The sequence below is a fragment of the Aspergillus ambiguus genome (assembly GCF_047715705.1).
Source record: "Aspergillus ambiguus strain CBS 117.58 unplaced genomic scaffold BDV59scaffold_39, whole genome shotgun sequence".
Taxonomy (NCBI): Eukaryota; Fungi; Ascomycota; class Eurotiomycetes; order Eurotiales; family Aspergillaceae; genus Aspergillus; species Aspergillus ambiguus.
In genome coordinates, this window is record NW_027395552.1 from 156,200 (window position 1) to 173,071 (window position 16,872).

General features: G+C 52.0%; 7 protein-coding genes across 7 annotated transcripts; 3 read left to right on the plus strand and 4 right to left on the minus strand.

Annotated features, from left to right (window-relative positions):
* The first annotated feature begins 278 nt into the window (after positions 1–278).
* BDV59DRAFT_104868 (putative progesterone binding protein) lies at positions 279–1,117 on the plus strand. Its single transcript, XM_073686508.1, has 3 exons — positions 279–570; positions 652–747; positions 826–1,117. The coding sequence occupies exons 1-3, from the start codon at positions 474–476 to the stop codon at positions 1,002–1,004; spliced, it is 372 nt and encodes a 123-aa protein (XP_073544477.1). The 5' UTR covers positions 279–473; the 3' UTR covers positions 1,005–1,117.
* A 70-nt stretch (positions 1,118–1,187) lies between these two features.
* BDV59DRAFT_186047 (mRNA-binding ribosome biosynthesis protein NOP4) lies at positions 1,188–3,433 on the minus strand. The gene has a single exon (XM_073690954.1). It carries the CDS (start codon positions 3,399–3,401, stop codon positions 1,230–1,232), a length of 2,172 nt encoding a protein of 723 aa, XP_073544478.1. The 5' UTR covers positions 3,402–3,433; the 3' UTR covers positions 1,188–1,229.
* Positions 3,417–5,051, plus strand: BDV59DRAFT_186048 (DNA repair protein RAD10). Its single transcript, XM_073690955.1, has one exon. The coding sequence runs from the start codon at positions 3,585–3,587 to the stop codon at positions 4,593–4,595; it is 1,011 nt and encodes a 336-aa protein (XP_073544479.1). The 5' UTR covers positions 3,417–3,584; the 3' UTR covers positions 4,596–5,051.
* A 404-nt stretch (positions 5,052–5,455) lies between these two features.
* On the minus strand, positions 5,456–6,483 carry BDV59DRAFT_195521 (tyrosinase family protein; the record flags this gene model as incomplete). Its single annotated transcript, XM_073692583.1, has 3 exons — positions 5,456–6,173; positions 6,234–6,356; positions 6,410–6,483. The coding sequence occupies 3 exons, from the start codon at positions 6,481–6,483 to the stop codon at positions 5,456–5,458; spliced, it is 915 nt and encodes a 304-aa protein (XP_073544480.1).
* Positions 6,484–7,832: 1,349 nt separating this feature from the next.
* BDV59DRAFT_195522 (non-ribosomal peptide synthetase) lies at positions 7,833–10,598 on the plus strand (the record flags this gene model as incomplete). The annotated part of the gene is made up of 3 exons (XM_073692584.1): positions 7,833–9,385; positions 9,518–9,722; positions 9,918–10,598. 3 exons carry the CDS (start codon positions 7,833–7,835, stop codon positions 10,596–10,598), a joined length of 2,439 nt encoding a protein of 812 aa, XP_073544481.1.
* Positions 10,599–11,104: 506 nt separating this feature from the next.
* Positions 11,105–14,047, minus strand: BDV59DRAFT_186050 (uncharacterized protein). Its single transcript, XM_073690956.1, has 6 exons — positions 13,985–14,047; positions 13,722–13,932; positions 13,237–13,656; positions 12,594–13,179; positions 11,566–12,528; positions 11,105–11,517 (listed from the first exon to the last, which is right to left on the minus strand). The coding sequence occupies exons 3-6, from the start codon at positions 13,518–13,520 to the stop codon at positions 11,473–11,475; spliced, it is 1,878 nt and encodes a 625-aa protein (XP_073544482.1). The 5' UTR covers positions 13,521–13,656; positions 13,722–13,932; positions 13,985–14,047; the 3' UTR covers positions 11,105–11,472.
* Positions 14,048–14,156: 109 nt separating this feature from the next.
* On the minus strand, positions 14,157–16,785 carry BDV59DRAFT_186052 (transcription factor domain-containing protein). Its single transcript, XM_073690957.1, has 3 exons — positions 16,557–16,785; positions 15,376–16,504; positions 14,157–15,324 (listed from the first exon to the last, which is right to left on the minus strand). The coding sequence occupies exons 1-3, from the start codon at positions 16,641–16,643 to the stop codon at positions 14,609–14,611; spliced, it is 1,932 nt and encodes a 643-aa protein (XP_073544483.1). The 5' UTR covers positions 16,644–16,785; the 3' UTR covers positions 14,157–14,608.
* Between the last annotated feature and the right edge of the window lie 87 nt (positions 16,786–16,872).

The following is a 16,872-nucleotide window of genomic DNA, read 5'->3' on the forward strand; positions in this document are numbered from 1 at the left end:
GGCTCTGTCGGTCGACTCGGAGTCTCCCTCGGCGGATGGGAGGGCGAGTCTGGGAGATGTTCAGGAGGGATATTATGCTGCATGTTGTTGTGGAGCTAGGGACTCTCAGATACAGTAGACACTCAGGACTTCGTTCAATTCCCAGGAGTTCAGCCGTCTGATATATATCGGATGTGGAGGCGATTGACGTCAGGCTCTTGGTTCACCTGATGAAATGGAGAATCGCTGGTTGGCCGCCCGACAGGGAGACCCTATGGAGAACAATCCCAAAAAGTAGTCGATACCCATTTGTCGGCTGGTGCATTCTATCATTATTTATTTGTTCTCTATAGTGAACATCAATTGACCGGTACATCGGCCCCGAACTTCCCCGCCTGCCCCGCCTCACATTCTCCGACCCTTTTGCTTCTTTCTTCCAGCAACCCTCGACAGCTCGCCGGATTCGCCCAGTCGGCCTCAACAACCATCTCACCATGTCTGGAAAGGAGCGTTTTGCCCCCAAAGTCCCTGTTCAACTCGATCCTCCCAAAGATGACCCGATAACCGTGGAGGAGCTGTCCAAGTGTGACGGTACGCCGATCCCCTCGAGTCGGGCTAACGGCCTCCATTTCACAAAATCTCCCTGGCTAACGAGATTCAATTGACGTCAAGGCACGGATCCAAACCGTCCGACCCTGGTCGCCATCAAGGGCATCGTCTTCGATGTGTCCAAGAACCCGGCCTACAGCCCCAGTGGCCAGTATCATGGTACGGGATCCCTGCGCTACCTCCGCTGATCCGTCAGCTCCCCTTATGTGAACCCAACTCATGCATCTTGCTCGGTAGTCTTTGCCGGAAAAGACCCCTCCCGCGCTCTCGCCTGTTCGTCTCTCAAGCCCGAGAACTGCGTCCCCGATTGGTACGACCTGGACGATAAGGAGAAGACCGTCCTCGACGAGTGGTTCACCTTCTTCAGTAAGAGATACAATATCGTGGGAAAGGTGCAGGACGCCACGAACTATTAGGAAGGCCAGGCGAGATTGAAGACCGTTGGACGAAGCTATTATACCCAGGAAACGAACGACGTTGCTTTTCCTTTCTTGCTTTCCGGAAGGTGTTCCTCCTCGATGCTTTTATCTCTCTACGGGTGTGTATGTAGTTGGTGAGGATATTACGGTGAATCGCACGATTCCAAATGAAATTATTTGCACAAATTAGCGGTCTATACAACTTTTTCTTTACATGCCAAATCACGCCTTTCCTTTCCGTGTCCTCCGTTGCATCCTCTTCTTCGCGATGATGCGATTGCGCTTGGCGATCTTATTCTGCTCCTCAGCATCGCCCGAGTCCTTGTCTTTCCCACCAGAACTGTCGGAACGCTTTCTCTTCTTTCCCTGCGGAGACGGCTTGCCCTTGGATTGCTCCCCCTCCGGCGCATTCTCTCCCTGCTTTTGATCCTTCTTGAACGAGCGCACCTTGGCCTGTTGCTCAGATCGCCGCTTGACGACCTGCGCGTTCTCAATGGCGAACTCCGTAATGAGTCGCTTCTTCTTGTCTTTCGCGTCCTCAGAGCCAGTCTTCGGGGCTTCCACGGCGTGGCCGTTCAGCCATCTCAGACCCATCAGGGCATGACGGTGAGTGAAATATTCGACGAACCCATATCCGCGGCTTCTTCCCGCACCGCTGTTCTCGGCGACCTTACTGCCGTCGCGACTCTCATACACGATCTTCGCCTGTCTCACCACACCCTGTCCCTTCTTCTTCCGCAGGCGTTCGGCCTCTTTCATCTCTTCCGAAGCCCGCGACAGTTCGTCCTTGGACAGCGGCTGGCGAATACCGGCAGACACATCCTTGGCAAATCCAACGACGGCCTCTCGCGCGAGCTGCTTCAGGTCTTTCGATGTGACATGGCGCGGGATATTCCGAATGGAGAGTCGCGTCAAACTCAGATGAAGCGCTGGGTTCTTCTTGATAAAGTTCTGTCGCTGCTTGAAGCTGTCCTCTCTCATCTTGATTTCGGACGGCGACAGCTTCTGGTACAGAGGGGAGTTGTGCGGGATCGTTCCCTCGGAAAGAAGAAATAGGCGACGCTTGTCAGTATCACGGACCAGTCGGCGTGATACTCCCTCCTCCTCGAGCTGCGCGGCGCGCGATTTGCTCACCGCGCGGGAGACCTGTAGCACACGTCCCTCAAGGGTATACCGCCCCGTGGGGTCTGCATTTTCATTCTGCAGGACAGAATGCCTCAAGCCACTGGCGGCCTTCTTCGACTTATCCTTTTCGGCGACAACCGGATCCTGCTGCTTGGGGGAGTCGCGCACACACAACGCAGCATCCTCGGCCTTCCAGAAGCAGACAAATCCAGTACCGCGAGGACGTTCGGTTTCGCGGTCAACAACAATGCGGGCATATCGAAGGTTTCCGAATTGGGTGAAGTGCTCATACAGCATTTCGTCGTCACACGTGAAGGGCAAATTCCGGATGAAAACTGTGGAGGCTGTCCTTTCGTCTTCCTCCTCTTCTTGGTCCTCCAGATCATCATCTTCTTCTTCGTCGATTCCATCTTCGCTGTCAAGATCGTCCTCCTCATCGTCAGCAGACATAGACTCGTCGTCGTCTTCACCATCCTTCTCTGCTTCGGCCATCTCGACATCACTGGATTTCTCTTCCTCCTCTTTCTGTTCCTCGACGTCCTTCTGCAAATCGTCCCAGACCTTCTTGTCAACAGCCCAATCCACCGCCAGGGTTCGTCCGTCGACCTCTTTCCCGTTGACCGCGGCCAGCGCCTTTTCAGCGTTCTTCTTCCCCCGCAGAACGACAAATCCGAATCCGGCCAGCTGGCCGCCCTTCTTCGGCAAGGTAGCCTGCTTGACCTTGCCGAAGCTTCTGAAAAGAACGCCCAGATCCTCCGGCTCTTTGATGCTCCAGGGTAGGTTGCGGACGATCAATTTCGGTGGCTGGGCGGCGGCTCTCTGCTGTTCGCGCTGCTTCTTCCGTTCAAGCGCTTCGGAAGACGGCACGCTCTTGCCGAGCGATTCGTCGATGGTCCGGTGACGGGGTTGGGCGTAGTCAACCTTGATCTTCTTTCCCTCGAAGACGGAGCCGTTGTACTCCTCCAGGGCGGCTTTGGCGTCGTCGATATCCGCAAACGTCACGAAACCATAACCCTTCGACTGCTTGGTCTCGGGGTCCGTGACAGCAGTGGCGTGTTTGATCACGTAGGACTGTGAGAAGTATTCGGTCAAGCTCTCCGTCGTTGTGGAAGCCGGCAGCGATCGGACGAACAGAGTTCTCCTCGGTTGCGTGGAGACCTCCTGCTCCTGGGACTCTGTATGTTTCGTGGCATCCACGATAGGTTCGGCAGCCGCGGAGACATCCATATTGTCGGGATGGTCCATTGCAAGGTTGTCAGCTCCGGCCATCGCTGCAACGTGAAAGCAACTTTTTTTGCGACAAAATCAGCGGCAGAAAAATTATTGACCGAATGGATGTTTTGCGGGATAAGAGTGGGTCTGGGCGGTGAGCGACACATGGGGCCGAGCATCTCCCGCGATTAGATAGGCAAGCAAGCAAGCAAGCAAGCAACTACTGCCACCACGCACACCATGACGGACGAGTTTGGCGACGACGCCGATTTCAATGATCTTCTCAACGCGGAGAACAAGCCTGTTGGCCGCGCTCCGGAGAGACCATCTGCATCGACGCCCGCAGCCCGACCACCGCCCAAGGTCCAGCAACCAAAACCGCAGGCACTTCCCAACCGGAGCGCTCCCTCTGCGATACTGGTCTCGACAAGACAGAAAGGCAATCCGATTCTAGAGTTTATCAAGATTGTACCGTGGGAATATGCGGACATTCCGGCGGACTACGTTGTCGGCACTACGACCTGCGCGTTGTTTCTCTCGCTCAAATACCATCGGCTCCATCCGGAGTATATCTACTCGCGCATTCGACAACTGGCCGGGAAGTACCTCCTGCGGATTCTCCTGATCATCGTCGACATCCCGAACCACGAGGACAGTCTGAAGGAGCTGTCCAAAACGTCCCTGGTCAACAACCTCACGTTGGTCCTCTGCTGGTCGTCGCCCGAGGCCGCGCATTACCTGGAACTGTTCAAGTCCTCGGAGAAGTCCCAACCGACCGCGATCCGCACGCAGCAAGCCCAGTCGTATAAGGAGTCTCTCGTAGAGTTTGTCACAACGCCCCGGAGCATCAACAAATCCGACGCGGCCAGTCTCATCTCTACATTCGGGAGCCTGCAGAACGCCATCAACGCCCAGCCGGAACAGATCAGCGCCGTACCCGGATGGGGCGAGAAGAAGGTTCGAAAGTGGTGTCATGCGGTCAGGGAAGACTTTCGCGTCGACTCGGGCAAGAGGGTGGCTGCAAAGAGCGCCGAGGGCGACCCACGGCCTGAAGCTTCGCGCCGTGCGGGTCCGGCCGCGTCGGATGTTTTGGATGCTCCCGATGACGACGAAGCCATGATGATGGCAGAGGTGGGCGAGAACCGTGCCGATGTCGCGGGAAGTTCTAGGAAAAGCAATCCCCCACCGGAAGAGGCTATGAGCGAGGGAATAATGGCAGCTCTGGCGGAGCTCCGGAAAGAGGGTGGTTGAAATGACGGTCTATTGTGTGAGCTCATTCTGAGTGACTGCCGTTTGTTCAAGCACTACGCGGGTCCTCCGGGCCCAAGGGACGACCATTCCAGCGCCTATATGGAGCGGACCAAGCAGACAACCGCATTCTGCGGTGGCGCATGTCGTGACCTATGGCCGTGTCCTGACGGATGAAGGACGGTTGAAAGAGTGGGTAACAGGAAGAGATGCCTACCCAAGACTGAGAGTGACCGAGATGAAGGGTATTTGTTTTGTGGCCCTTCGCTAATAAATGAAGCCAGATCTGTTGCTTTTCTCAAGTGCTGGTGAACATAAGGAGACGGGCACGACAACTGAGACAGCTAATCAACTACGAAAAGACAATATGACGACCCTGACCCAGCTAAGCCTGTGTAACAACCATGTACAAGAACCCTGGGATATTGCGATTTGACAGCTGCGGGGGTCGATAGCCACCTAAGGTCCCGTGTAACGTGGTGAGATCATTAAGACAGTAAACCCTATAGTTTAAGCTACAATATAAGGTTGAAGTAGCCCTCTTTGAGCCGCGAACCATAGTTTTCTCTACTTTTGGGTCCCAATGATATCACCACGTTACACAGGACCTTATCACATCCCGCATATGTGGAGCACCAATAACATAGAGAATCTTACCATCAGCCTGAGCGACAAGCAGAACAATATAGCTGGTACATAGTTTAAGCCTCGAGCAAGTTATCTGGATGCAGTTTGGTGCCCTCTACGTAGCCATTGGTTGAATAACCAACCACTGTGACATTGTTAGGATGCTTGGACATGACGGAGCTTGTATTGTCCATTTTATCTGCGGCCTATCCAGTCAAGCTAATACAACATCTCTCTCATGTATACGAATATCGATACATCCCAGTCCCAGGATTCATCAGTTCATACAACCGGCGCGGTTTATCGAGAATCCCAAATTCCACAGTGGTATCTAAAGTAACCTCAGGCGTGTTCGTCCTACACCAGGTCGTGCTACTGCCGTTCAAAGAAAACCGCCTGTTCATTTCATCCTGGCCCTGCCACATGGTCCACAGCCGATCGACCATGCCATGGTGCAGCCAGAACGCCGGGTCCTGTGGTGACGCAAAGAAATCCAACATGTCGGGCCCTAACGAGCGATGACCCGTATGATGAGGCCCGAGCGGAATCGGTGGGTCCGGAAACCCGCCCAAGATGTTCTGGAACTCGATAATATCGGGGGCGGCAAGTAGGAGGTCAACAACTGTCTGGTTGTTGTATGTCTGGATGATCCAGTCATTCAAACTGCGGACCAGACAGCGAGGATTGTAGGCGAAGGCGTTTGCAGGTAGGGCGTCGCTGTACGACTGGTTGATATTGAACGGGCCCATATTGATGATCCAGTCTTTAAATGGGCCTGTTCGGACGCAGCCGCCACCTGTTCCACGGGGAATAGTGATAGTTTCATTGGGTGTAGGTACTAGCACAGCGGGCGTCTCGTCCGGGCTGTATTCGCCGTCACCGGAGAGGGAGGTTTCGCTGCCATCGAAGAGTGGACTTGCGGCTAGCTCAGGCCACTTAGACCAGTCCCAATACCTGTTATAGCAATCAAGTCAGAAATGGAGTAACAAGACGGTCTAGACGGAAAGGATCTACGGTAAGGTGCCAGTGAATCCGCACTCTTCCCGAAGTGCGTTCTCCCACAGCCAGATGAAATGACGATGCCATGGGAGAAAGGTTCCGCTGTTGTGGGTGCCAAGAGTGTAATTGATATGAACTCTGTAGTTCGTTAGTTCATGGCAATTGAGATTTCTTCAGCCGTGCTCTCTCACGCAGTGAAGTCATCATATCGGTTTCGAACCCCGGGAACTTCAGTTGCTGACAGCTTTGGAGGCCTGCTCTTCATGCATTGTACAGCACGAATGTAGGAGAGACGATTTGAGGCACTGAGCTCTCCCCTAGGTAGATAGGATTAGATTAGAGTTGACAGCTGCTACCGGTATACCAACCATTCGGATCTCAAGTTAGGTGTGTTCCACCCCCAAGGTAGGTAAGGTAGCCAGTAAGCCGAACTATGGCTTCCCAAGATCACGAGGAGCGACAAAGTCTCTAGCAATCGCATCGCGAAAGCTTGTCAATGTCCTTATTGAATAATGTACGTCACAACCGGTTTTCCTCTTGATGGGACCACGGAAATATCACGATCCGTGGGGACCTACACTTACAGGTAGCTTTTATAGATTCGTACTCGCATTCCATAGGGTCAAGCACGTTGCCAGGAAGAATTGCAGATAGACCAGATCCGGCAGGTCATTTTGTTCTCATACCAACCGTTGTCTAGAAACGGTTATCTTTAGTCTTTTTAACTTTCAATTGGTATGGCTGTGTAGCTTGTCATGAACCATGATCTTCGCACCGGACTCCACTTTCCATTTCTCTCAACCTAATTCAGGAGCTACTTTTTGCTTTTCGTTGCTGCAGCTACCAAAAGTAGGTAGGGATTGATCTCGTCTCAAGAATTAGTGAAACTATAAGCAGAGCAGGTGACAAAAAAGATGTTTTGAACTGCTGGAAACGATGATCAAAGTGAAATTTTCTCTGGTGCGTTCGTGTTTCTACGATCCAAGGATACCAGGATGAATTGAGCCTATCGTATCTAATATCTGAACTTGAATAAGGCTGGACATGTCTTACTGAGCTAGCATTATTACACGGCTTACTGAGCTCACATGTCTTACTGAGATGATATGTCTTACCGAGCTAGCAATTCTCTCATCTCACTGAATGATTATTAGAAGGTCCCTTCCGGTCATGCAATACTCCAACAGGGTAACTAACTTCATTTGGAAAGCAATCTCACAGTATGTGCTTAGAAGACATCTCCCCGTACTCATTGGGATTCTGTATCTCTTAACATGATATCATCACTATGGACATCCTGACACAATAATGCGAGCATCAGATCCGTGGCTCTTTTCTGTATATAACTAACCTTTCAAGTAGTCCGCGATTAGGTTCAATTGACCATAGTGATCCAGTGGCAATGTAAATTATCGCATGGTCTAGAGCTAGGACGACCAAAGCCATGACCCAGGATTGTCTGGACCTCGTCGATAGCAATATGATAGCAATTGTTATACGAAAGTGCTTTAAAGCCGGCCAGAGTATCCTTCGTAGTCTCTGATCTGAAATGACAAGTCTCCAAGTAGTATTCTGTGTCAAAGTCTACGAGTTCAAGCTTCCACCTCCTCTATCATGTCCACACTTGTTCACACGCTCCTCGAAACGGCCGCCGCCAGAAATGCTGGTGGCCGGATCATCATATACCCCCAGGGCAACTCCAAAAGCCCCACAACGTACACCTACCGACAGCTCTTTGAGATTGCCTCGAAAGCCTCGGTGGTAGTGCGCAATCATGAGAATTATACTCCCGGAGCTCCAATCTTGATCCACTTCAACAACCACCTTGACAACATAATCTGGTTCTGGGCGGTGCTGTTCGCTAGTGGTGTACCTGCGATCACCACTGCATTTTCGAATGATCCACTGCAGCGGGCTGCCCATCTCGAGCATCTCTCCTCCACACTCATGACCGACTGGTGCTTGACTAGCGAGACCCTCTTAGCCGAGTTTGCTGGCCAGGATGTTGTCTGTCCAGTTCCCGTTGAGACCCTGGATTGGGAGAAGATACCACTGTCATCAGTTAATATGCAGGCCAGTATACCGCGGGACGATGCCGTCCTGTTGTTTACTTCCGGCAGTACCGGAAAATCAAAGGCCGTCTGTTTAAGCCACATCCAGATTCTTTCAGCTATAGCTGGAAAGCTCTCCGTTATTCCATTGCCGGAGCAGTCGTCATTTCTGAACTGGGTCGGACTCGATCATGTCGCGGCAATCATCGAGATCCATCTTCAAGCATTGTATGCCAACATGGACCAGGTGCATGTTCATGGGCCTGATGTCTTATCTGACCCGACATTCTTTCTGGATCTGCTGGATACCCATCGAGTTTCGCGCACCTTCGCACCAAACTTCTTCCTTGCTAAAATACGGGATGCTCTATCAGCAAATGATCGCTTGACAAAACATTGGGACCTGTCCAGCCTCCGTTATATAGCGTCTGGAGGGGAAGCAAACCTAACCAAAACCTGCGACGAGCTCTCACAGCTACTTAAAAGGTTCGGAGCTCCCCACAACGTTATTGTGCCTGGCTTCGGCATGACCGAGACCTGTGCGGGCGCGATCTTCAATACAAACTGTCCCCAGTATGATAAGATGCATTCGCTTGAGTATACTTCGATAGGCGCTTGCATGCCAGGCATCTCCATGCGAGTGACCGATAAGCTGGGTAATCCGTTGCCAACTGGGGAGATAGGCAGCTTGGAGGTCACAGGGCCAGTGGTTTTCAAAAAATATCTCAATAATCCAGCTGCTACCCAGGAGTCATTTACCATCGACGGCTGGTTCAAGACCGGCGATTATGGCTGGCTGGATAATGATGGAAACCTCATTCTAGGTGGCCGTGCCAAAGAGACTATGATCATTAACGGCGTCAAATACAGCCCACACGAGATTGAAACCGCTGTGGAAGAGCATACTAGCAACATTCAGGGATTGACCCGCAGTTTTACCTGCTGCTTTTCCTCTCTTCCACCAGGCGCCGAGACGGAAAAGATTATTCTTGTCTACCTGCCTGCCTTTAGCCCAGACGACATTTCAGCCCGAGTTGCAACGGCAGACGCTATCTCCAAGGCTGTTCTTATGTCTACTGGCTCTCGACCTTGCATTATTCCGCTTAATCACGATCTGTTGCAGAAATCAGCGCTAGGCAAGCTCTCGCGGAGCAAGATTAAAGCTGCCTACGAGCGAGGCGAATACCGAGAGTATGAAGACTTAAACCGACAGCTTATTATGCAGCACCGCGAATCTACGCGAGCAAGCCCTGCCAATGACTTAGAGATGGGGCTTCTACAGACATTTTTGAAGTCACTTAACATATCCGGAGACGACTTCGATGTGCAAACCCCGATTTTCGATGTTGGCATTGACTCTATCACCCTTATTAATCTGAAGCGAGATATTGAACAATATCTCGGACTCGCAGATACCACGATTCCTCTTATTACACTCTTGGAAAACACAACGGTTCGTGAGCTGGCAAAAGCGTTGGATTACCACAAGAAAGAGTACAATCCTGTTGTGACGCTCCAGAGCCATGGTAATAAAAAGCCTATCTGGCTTGTGCACCCCGGAGCCGGCGAAGTCCTAGTCTTTATCAATCTAGCGAAGTTCATTACCGATCGACCTGTCTACGCCCTCCGTGCGCGCGGATTTAACGAGGGCGAGGAGCCGTTTGGCTCTATTGAAGAGGCAGTGACCTCTTACTACAACGGTATCAAGTCTAAGCAGCCACATGGACCATACGCACTAGCTGGCTATTGCTACGGATCCATGATGGCGTTTGAAGTTGCCAAGAAACTCGAGCTGAATGGCGATGAAGTACGATTCATCGGATCATTCAACTTACCGCCACATATTAAGATGCGCATGCGCGAGCTCGATTGGAAAGAATGCCTTCTCCACCTTGCATATTTCTTGGACTTGGTGACGCAGGAACGGTCACGTGAGCTCGCGGTCGAACTGGATGGGTTGAGTCAGGATGCCATTATGGACTCAATTATCCGCGAAGCGAATAAGGACCGCTACGCTCAGCTGTCACTCAATAGGCCATTCTTGTCTCGCTGGGCCGATGTGGCTTACGAATTGCATCGGATTGCAGGCGAATATGACCCGGCGGGGTGTGTAGCAGCAATGGACGTATTTTTCTCGATTCCACTGGCCATTGCTGCAGCGTCGAAGGATGAATGGCGACATACACATTTGAGCAAGTGGGATGATTTTACTCGGGCTGATGTGCGGTTCCATGATGTCCCGGGCGAGCACTATAGTATGATTGGGCCCGAACATGTCTTTGCGTTCCAGAAGGTCCTGCGTCGGGCCCTTGATGAAAGGGGCATGTGATTAGTCCTATAATTCTGTCTGGTAATCTTTAATATAATGAGATCGAGATTATACACGTATCTCGAGAATCGACAACGAGCATGAACACATCCAACAAAGCTAATATATGGGCGAATATAGCATCCAATACTCTCTCTTCGTTGTAAGTACATATATAGAGTACAAAACACTCGTGCCGCCAGCCACAGGTGGGGCTAGCGTGTACAAGCCTGATCCCTAAGGATCTAGCACTACGCAAGAGCTCTCTAGGCAACTAACTGGCCAGCTGGAATTTTCTTGTATATAGTCTAAGGCCTGTAGCCCTAGCTTAGCTCGTCCTCATGCCCAAACGGGCCCTAGAGAGGAGGGCTTCGTCCTCCCCACCGGGAGGATACTTTACTACCTACCTACCGACCTACGTATATAGAGTGATTGGAGGACCTCACATATGCTACATAGCTGCATCACCAACAAAAGCTGTCTACATTTGGCCCTACAGCATTATACTGCCTGCGATGAAAGTAACGGCCGCACCATCTAGGAGTGAGCTGGATGGGAAACCGAGTACATGGCGCGGCACTCCAAGGATTGCAGCGATGGATTCAAAGTTTATTCGATATCTATGAACGACTTCCGTGACACGTAAATGATTAATATATAGCAGACAATGCGCAAGAAGGAATAGCCCTGACCGTGAGGGCAATTGAAGAGAAATGTCTGGGAATATGCGTAGTGTTCTCTGACAACCTGTGGAGAGACTTGCGCGTATATTCCGCTCTGTACACAATGCGACCAGATATTTATAGGTAGCCTTTGCTCGTTCGCACAATAGAAGGTAGGCTGAATTGTTCCACAATCCAGCGATCCAGTGAACATTCATCTATAATGTACCCGCTCATCGCTTAAACGATCTGGGCGTCTGTGGGAGAGGACCAACAACCTGTCGCCGTTAGCCATCGTCAAACATAGCCACCGGCTGATCACTTACGGGAGGCACCGAAGGAAGGGCGGTTATGATTGACTGCGCATCATCGTCGTTCTTTTCTTCATGCTTAGCAGCACCATCGTCCTTCCCTTCCAGTTCCGACTCCTGAGCTAACGTCATATGGACGGAGAGCACATGTATTCGAGGGGCAACGTCGCGTTTTGGTTTCAAGGAATACGTATTCAATGCTTCGCTTTCCTCCTGTAGCCAGGTCATCTGTCGTTCGAGGTCTTCTTCAAAAAGCTTCGTCTGCAGGTCCCCTGCGGAACCGGGGACGTTCGCCGTCTTTGCTCGGAATTTGCTCCATGGTGCGTCTTTTTTCTTCTGCGAGATACGGCGACTAATCTTTTTCTGTGTTGTGCTTTCCCACGCGTCGATAACTCGATCCGATCTGATATGGTGTAGGAGCTGTGATTTCATGGTCTCGGGTTTCCTCGGTGCCTGAGATGTTGAAGGTCGGTCTTTTCGAGAAAGCGCGGGTGATGCTGTAGGCTCCTTTTTATCTTTGTGGAAGGTCGTCTGTTCCACGGAGATGCTATGAGACTTGGTTACTCGGGTAGGTGCTGTAGCAGGCCGAATATCGGAGAATGATTTCTTCGTGGATAATCTTGCCTTGGAAAATCGCCTGCTCAGGCGCCGATGTAGTTTTGGCACAGATGGGATTGGATTCAAGCTGTCCTCCGCCCTGTCTGCGGGTTTTGTCCGGTCCGGAGCGCTTTGTTCGTCGCGACTGAACAACCTTCTCGATGCCCTGAGATTCGGAACACTCTTCTGGGTAAGCCGCCGGGGTTCTCTCACCCTGGGTGGAGGTGGCGTATATGGAGGGCCTAGAGGGTTTGGATCGCTGGGCAGTGGTTTCTCGGAGGCCGGATATCCTGGGCTCTTGATCGACCGTCCTTTCTCCAATAGTCGCTGTCGAAGTGACGAAGCTCGTTGAGGTACGCTTGGGGTGTGCAGAAAAGATACCTATTTGCGTGTTAGCCCTCAGGCTTTCGCCAGAAGTGACACGTCGAGTATGCAATCCTACTCACCACTTCTTTCCTACTCGCTATGCCAACCCGTCGTTGCATCTCAGTGATAGCGAGGCCTAGTTGAGAGAGCGCGGCTTGCAGAGCGATACCTTTCCGCTGGAGCTTGGAGAATGCCGTGTTCCACCCTTCTGTGTTTGCTAACATGGCATTATAGATGGCAATCAAATGACTAGACAGCGGTGCGTTGTCCACTGCGGACTGTTTGAGATATTGCCATAGAGCACCGATGGCCTCTCTGCCTTTCTGCAAGTCTTTGAGAGTGTCTTGAATGGATGTGGTAAAACGTGAAATGGCGTGTTCAATCTTGTCATTGTAATCGATCATGGATATGCGGAAGTTGCGGTCTTCCAGCATCTCATCGAATACATCGAGGTTCTCAAGGGGAAGACTCAAGTATTGAATTCGAGTGCGGACGTCAATCTGGATGATCAGGAAGTCCTCGGTGGTCCGCCCGAGGAACCCATCCATCTCGTCCACATGGCATTGGAGTATCTTCAAGACCCCCGCGTCTGATTTGGCTAACTCTTTGACAAGCAGATTGATGCCGAACGACATCTGAGCGGTGACCTTCCAAAATGGATGGTATCTGCACCAGTCTGGTTAGCGCTTCTGTTGCGCCACGGGTGTATCTTCGAGTGCTTACCTTTCGCCATGTCGTTGCCTCCATTTTCGGCCACAGAGTCGCACATATATCGGGTTCTCGAGCAAATCCCTCCGCCGGGACTGAGCGTCAATAATTATCTCCCATTCCTCCTTCACATCTTCCAGTGTCTCGAGGATCGACTCTTCGAAGGGACCTTGTAGCTGGGAGATCGGGTGAACCGGGACTCGCGGGGTAATTTTTACCGTAGAAAGCGAACCATCCCCCTCGGTGGGATTCTCGGCGGGGGACACCGCGTTCGTTGGATCTTCAGATAGGGGAGCCATGGGAGACGGTGCGATGATGGTCCCAAAGAACAGAGCCTTGGATTTCAGCCCTTAGCTGTACATGGCAATGTAACCATGCAAGAGGTACTGCTAGACGAGAGGTATGGGCCAGGGGAAAGATTCCCGCGCCATCGAGCTTCGCGACAGTCAGAAATGGGGCGAGAGAGAAAAAAAGCGCGCATGTATATACGGGGTGCTTACTTGGAATGCTAGCGTCGGGAAGAAGCTGGGTTTAGAGTCCCCACCACAATTAAACACCAACGTTGATGGGATGGGAGGGTTGCAAGGCAACTACTCCATCCAGCACATGCGATCAATGACGAAGATAAAGACTGCTATTCCAGCAAAGTGCGTACTGCGTAACGGGCGTGGCGGCTGTGGAGCAGAAGGCGAGTGGAGCTTCGAACTGGATCTGAAACAAAGTGAGAAGCTAGTAATGCGTAGGTACTGCGTAGCTCACGGACAAAGAAACGTGGACCGAGTTATTTCAAGGACCGACCTCGGATGGAGCCGTCAGGGGAAGCCAGATGTCCAATGATGAAGGATGTTTCGGATGGAGCAGAGTAAACTGCTGCTGGATGTATGCAGGGAAATGCAGATTTATGTGGCGATTAGAAATGGAGAGCACTGTGTGAGGGCCAAAAAAAAAATACTAAACTAAAATCCGGGCTAAGGAATCATTCATTTATTTTAGATCGGGATCAGATCAACCATCCTCGTGGTCCAGAACCATCGTCGTTATCGTCGTGGGCTCCACCAGCCTGGTGGATTTTCGGTGCGTTAAGGTTGAGACACCATTACAGCGATGTCCACGATTTCCAACATGTCCTGACCAGGACAGCGATGACCCTTGTCATCGAGCCGTCCCCCCACTTCACCTTGTTCAACCCAAGGTTGACCTGGGGGCAGTCCATCCGAAGGGTCGCTTGGGTTGATGAGGATCGACAGTCCGGCCGCTCCGGCACGACCACGTATTTCCTCGGCGAATGAGAACCACCCTCGACGCCAACATGATACGGAGTACTTTTCCTCCACGAGGTTCTTTATTTAGCACACAAAGTACTGCGATACGAAGGGGAAATCGATCGTCATATCCCACTTTGATCTTGATTGTAAAAGACAGGGTCCCAGAAATTCGTGGGTAAAGACAAGTCCAGGAAATCCCCGAAAAGCATATCGATATCCGCAAACCCATCCATCTCGGACGGCGGAAATCCGGTAGCAGTCTGAGGGGTCAGAGATGCCGGCATGGGGGGTGTCTCCATTGAAGCCGTGGTCGATGGCGCATTGCCGAAAGGTCGCTGATCGTCTGTGCGGCGGGAGGCCTGGGTGTTAGGCGCCGCATTAACTGGAAGAGTCGAATCGATCATAGGCAGCTGTTCAGATGACGTTGGTTGTTGTCCGAACTCTGCGCCATGTCGTCCCGACCCGGGTTTCACTTCCTCAATCTGGTGCAATGCCTTTCGACCCAATCGGGCCATCGCTTCCGCCGAGTACCAGTAGACACCAAGATTCTCCAAGAGTGTACAGCACGCTTCCAGGCTGGCCTTTGCTCGTTCGAAATGGGTGATAAGCTTACTCGAACGAAATTGCTGATACGAGACGCCCATAGAAAGAGCAAGTGCGTAAGGGACGATCGGAAGAGGGGGGAGGGCCTGTGGGCATTCGGTGGCAACGATGGAGTGTATCCGAATAGCGGCCAGTCCCTGGCGGATGTAGGAAGGCTTCGATCCATCCGGGCGATCCGTCAGCTTATATCGACACGAGAGGATACCAACAGCATGATAGAACAGCTCCAAAAGGCCTACAAATACCGTTAGTCTGGCGGAAGATGTCGCCAAACGCACAAACTCACCAAGCGTTGCATAATCCAGATCGTCTCGTATATTGTCTCCAATGATTTCCTCGAAGGTGGGAAAGTCGGCTTCCCACCCAAGGGTATTATCGGCACTAGGTCGATAGAAAGATATCACCCGGGAAAGCAGGTTGGAAATGTTGAACCAGATATCGAAGGCAGTCCGAGAACGGGAAGACCGAACATCGGGCTTCTCGATCCCAATGTCGCGGTCCGCAAGAAGAACCGGCCGGCCACCTATGCAAGCATGCATCTTGTCCAGAGTCCATAAACACCAGAAGAGGTCCGATAAAGAATCGCCCGGTACCCGACCGGGACGTTCAAGATGTAGGCCAGCGGTCTGGGCTTGGTGGATAGCATGACAAAGATGCATTGAAGCTGCCTCCGCACCCTCGTAGCCTTCACAATGCAATGACAGCAGAGCCAAGATACGGATGCGGGTAGTGCGATCAGGCTCAAGTCCCTCGTTGATAGCGACCACTAAACCTTTGTAGAGATCCGAACAGAACTGACGCGGGGTCATGAGAGGACCATCGGGAGTGAGGCGAAGGGAAGAAGTAGCCGATGGATCCTTTGCCGCAACGAGACAGATAGCTCTCTCGAGAAGGACCGAGGCCAAACCCTCCGATTGGGCGCGAAGTAGAGATTCCTTGTCGACAAGCGGGAGAATGTGATTAACTCTGGAGAAGTAGATGGGAATCAATCGACCCAGCGTCGAAGAAGGCATACGCTCGCATGCTCTCATAGCAGATGCATACCGCTGTTGCAACACAGCTGCGGCCGACTCTGACTCTCGGCCTGCAAATGAATTGGCCATAGAAGAGAGCCCATCACGACCCCCTTCGCCATTTTCCGCGTCCGATGAACTGATCCAGAGCCCAATTCGATTCCGAAGCTGGGTATCAGCGGCGCCGCCAAGTTTCTCACGAATTACCGACTCTGGGTTAAGGTCCCCCACAAAGCGTTCCGTCCGAGAGGCATCTGGGGATGGATGACTGGGCGTCCAAGGACTTTTCCCTTGCGATACATGGCCGGCGGGACTAGGGACGTTGTTTTGTTGGAGCGGACGGGTTAGACCGGGCTGGTTCTGGAGAGGGTTGCTTCCGGTGCCAAGATGGCGACACCGTTTCTATGTTGGTCAGACCTCGAAAAACTCGATATCTCGAGAGAAGAAGCCTCACCTTTCTTCGTTGGCACTGGGGACATGCTCTCAGGGCTCTCGTTCGACCCCGAGACTGAGGCGTATCAGCGAGCCAGGTAAGCTCCATCTCGCAACGATTGATTGACTCGATGGGAGGACAGGCACGGGGGGCGTCATCATCTGAAACTCCACGCAGAACCAAATACCGCAAGGATCAGAAACCGCCGTCAGACGTCCATGTTTGCCTGGTCATCGCGCACCTGCAGCTGTTGATTGCAGGAACTCTCGACGGCCGATGAAGTCAGCGAGAAGGTGACGGACCCACCGGGCTAGGACAAATACGGCAACTGAATGGA

Bases quoted from the DNA above. Each gene is read 5' to 3' on its own strand.
- BDV59DRAFT_104868 (XM_073686508.1), top strand. From the start codon at position 474: ATGTCTGGAAAGGAGCGTTTTGCCCCCAAAGTCCCTGTTCAACTCGAT. The intron at 571-651 runs GTACGCCGATCC...ATTGACGTCAAG, and splicing joins GGAGCTGTCCAAGTGTGACG to GCACGGATCCAAACCGTCCG. The intron at 748-825 runs GTACGGGATCCC...CTTGCTCGGTAG, and splicing joins CCCCAGTGGCCAGTATCATG to TCTTTGCCGGAAAAGACCCC.
- BDV59DRAFT_186047 (XM_073690954.1), bottom strand. From the start codon at position 3,401: ATGGCCGGAGCTGACAACCTTGCAATGGACCATCCCGACAATATGGAT.
- BDV59DRAFT_186048 (XM_073690955.1), top strand. From the start codon at position 3,585: ATGACGGACGAGTTTGGCGACGACGCCGATTTCAATGATCTTCTCAAC.
- BDV59DRAFT_186050 (XM_073690956.1), bottom strand. From the start codon at position 13,520: ATGGCTCCCCTATCTGAAGATCCAACGAACGCGGTGTCCCCCGCCGAG. The intron at 12,529-12,593 runs GTGAGTAGGATT...ACACGCAAATAG, and splicing joins TAGCGAGTAGGAAAGAAGTG to GTATCTTTTCTGCACACCCC. The intron at 11,518-11,565 runs GTAAGTGATCAG...TAACGGCGACAG, and splicing joins CCCTTCCTTCGGTGCCTCCC to GTTGTTGGTCCTCTCCCACA.
- BDV59DRAFT_186052 (XM_073690957.1), bottom strand. From the start codon at position 16,643: ATGGAGCTTACCTGGCTCGCTGATACGCCTCAGTCTCGGGGTCGAACG. The intron at 16,505-16,556 runs GTGAGGCTTCTT...TGACCAACATAG, and splicing joins CCCAGTGCCAACGAAGAAAG to AAACGGTGTCGCCATCTTGG. The intron at 15,325-15,375 runs GTGAGTTTGTGC...CGGTATTTGTAG, and splicing joins TCTGGATTATGCAACGCTTG to GCCTTTTGGAGCTGTTCTAT.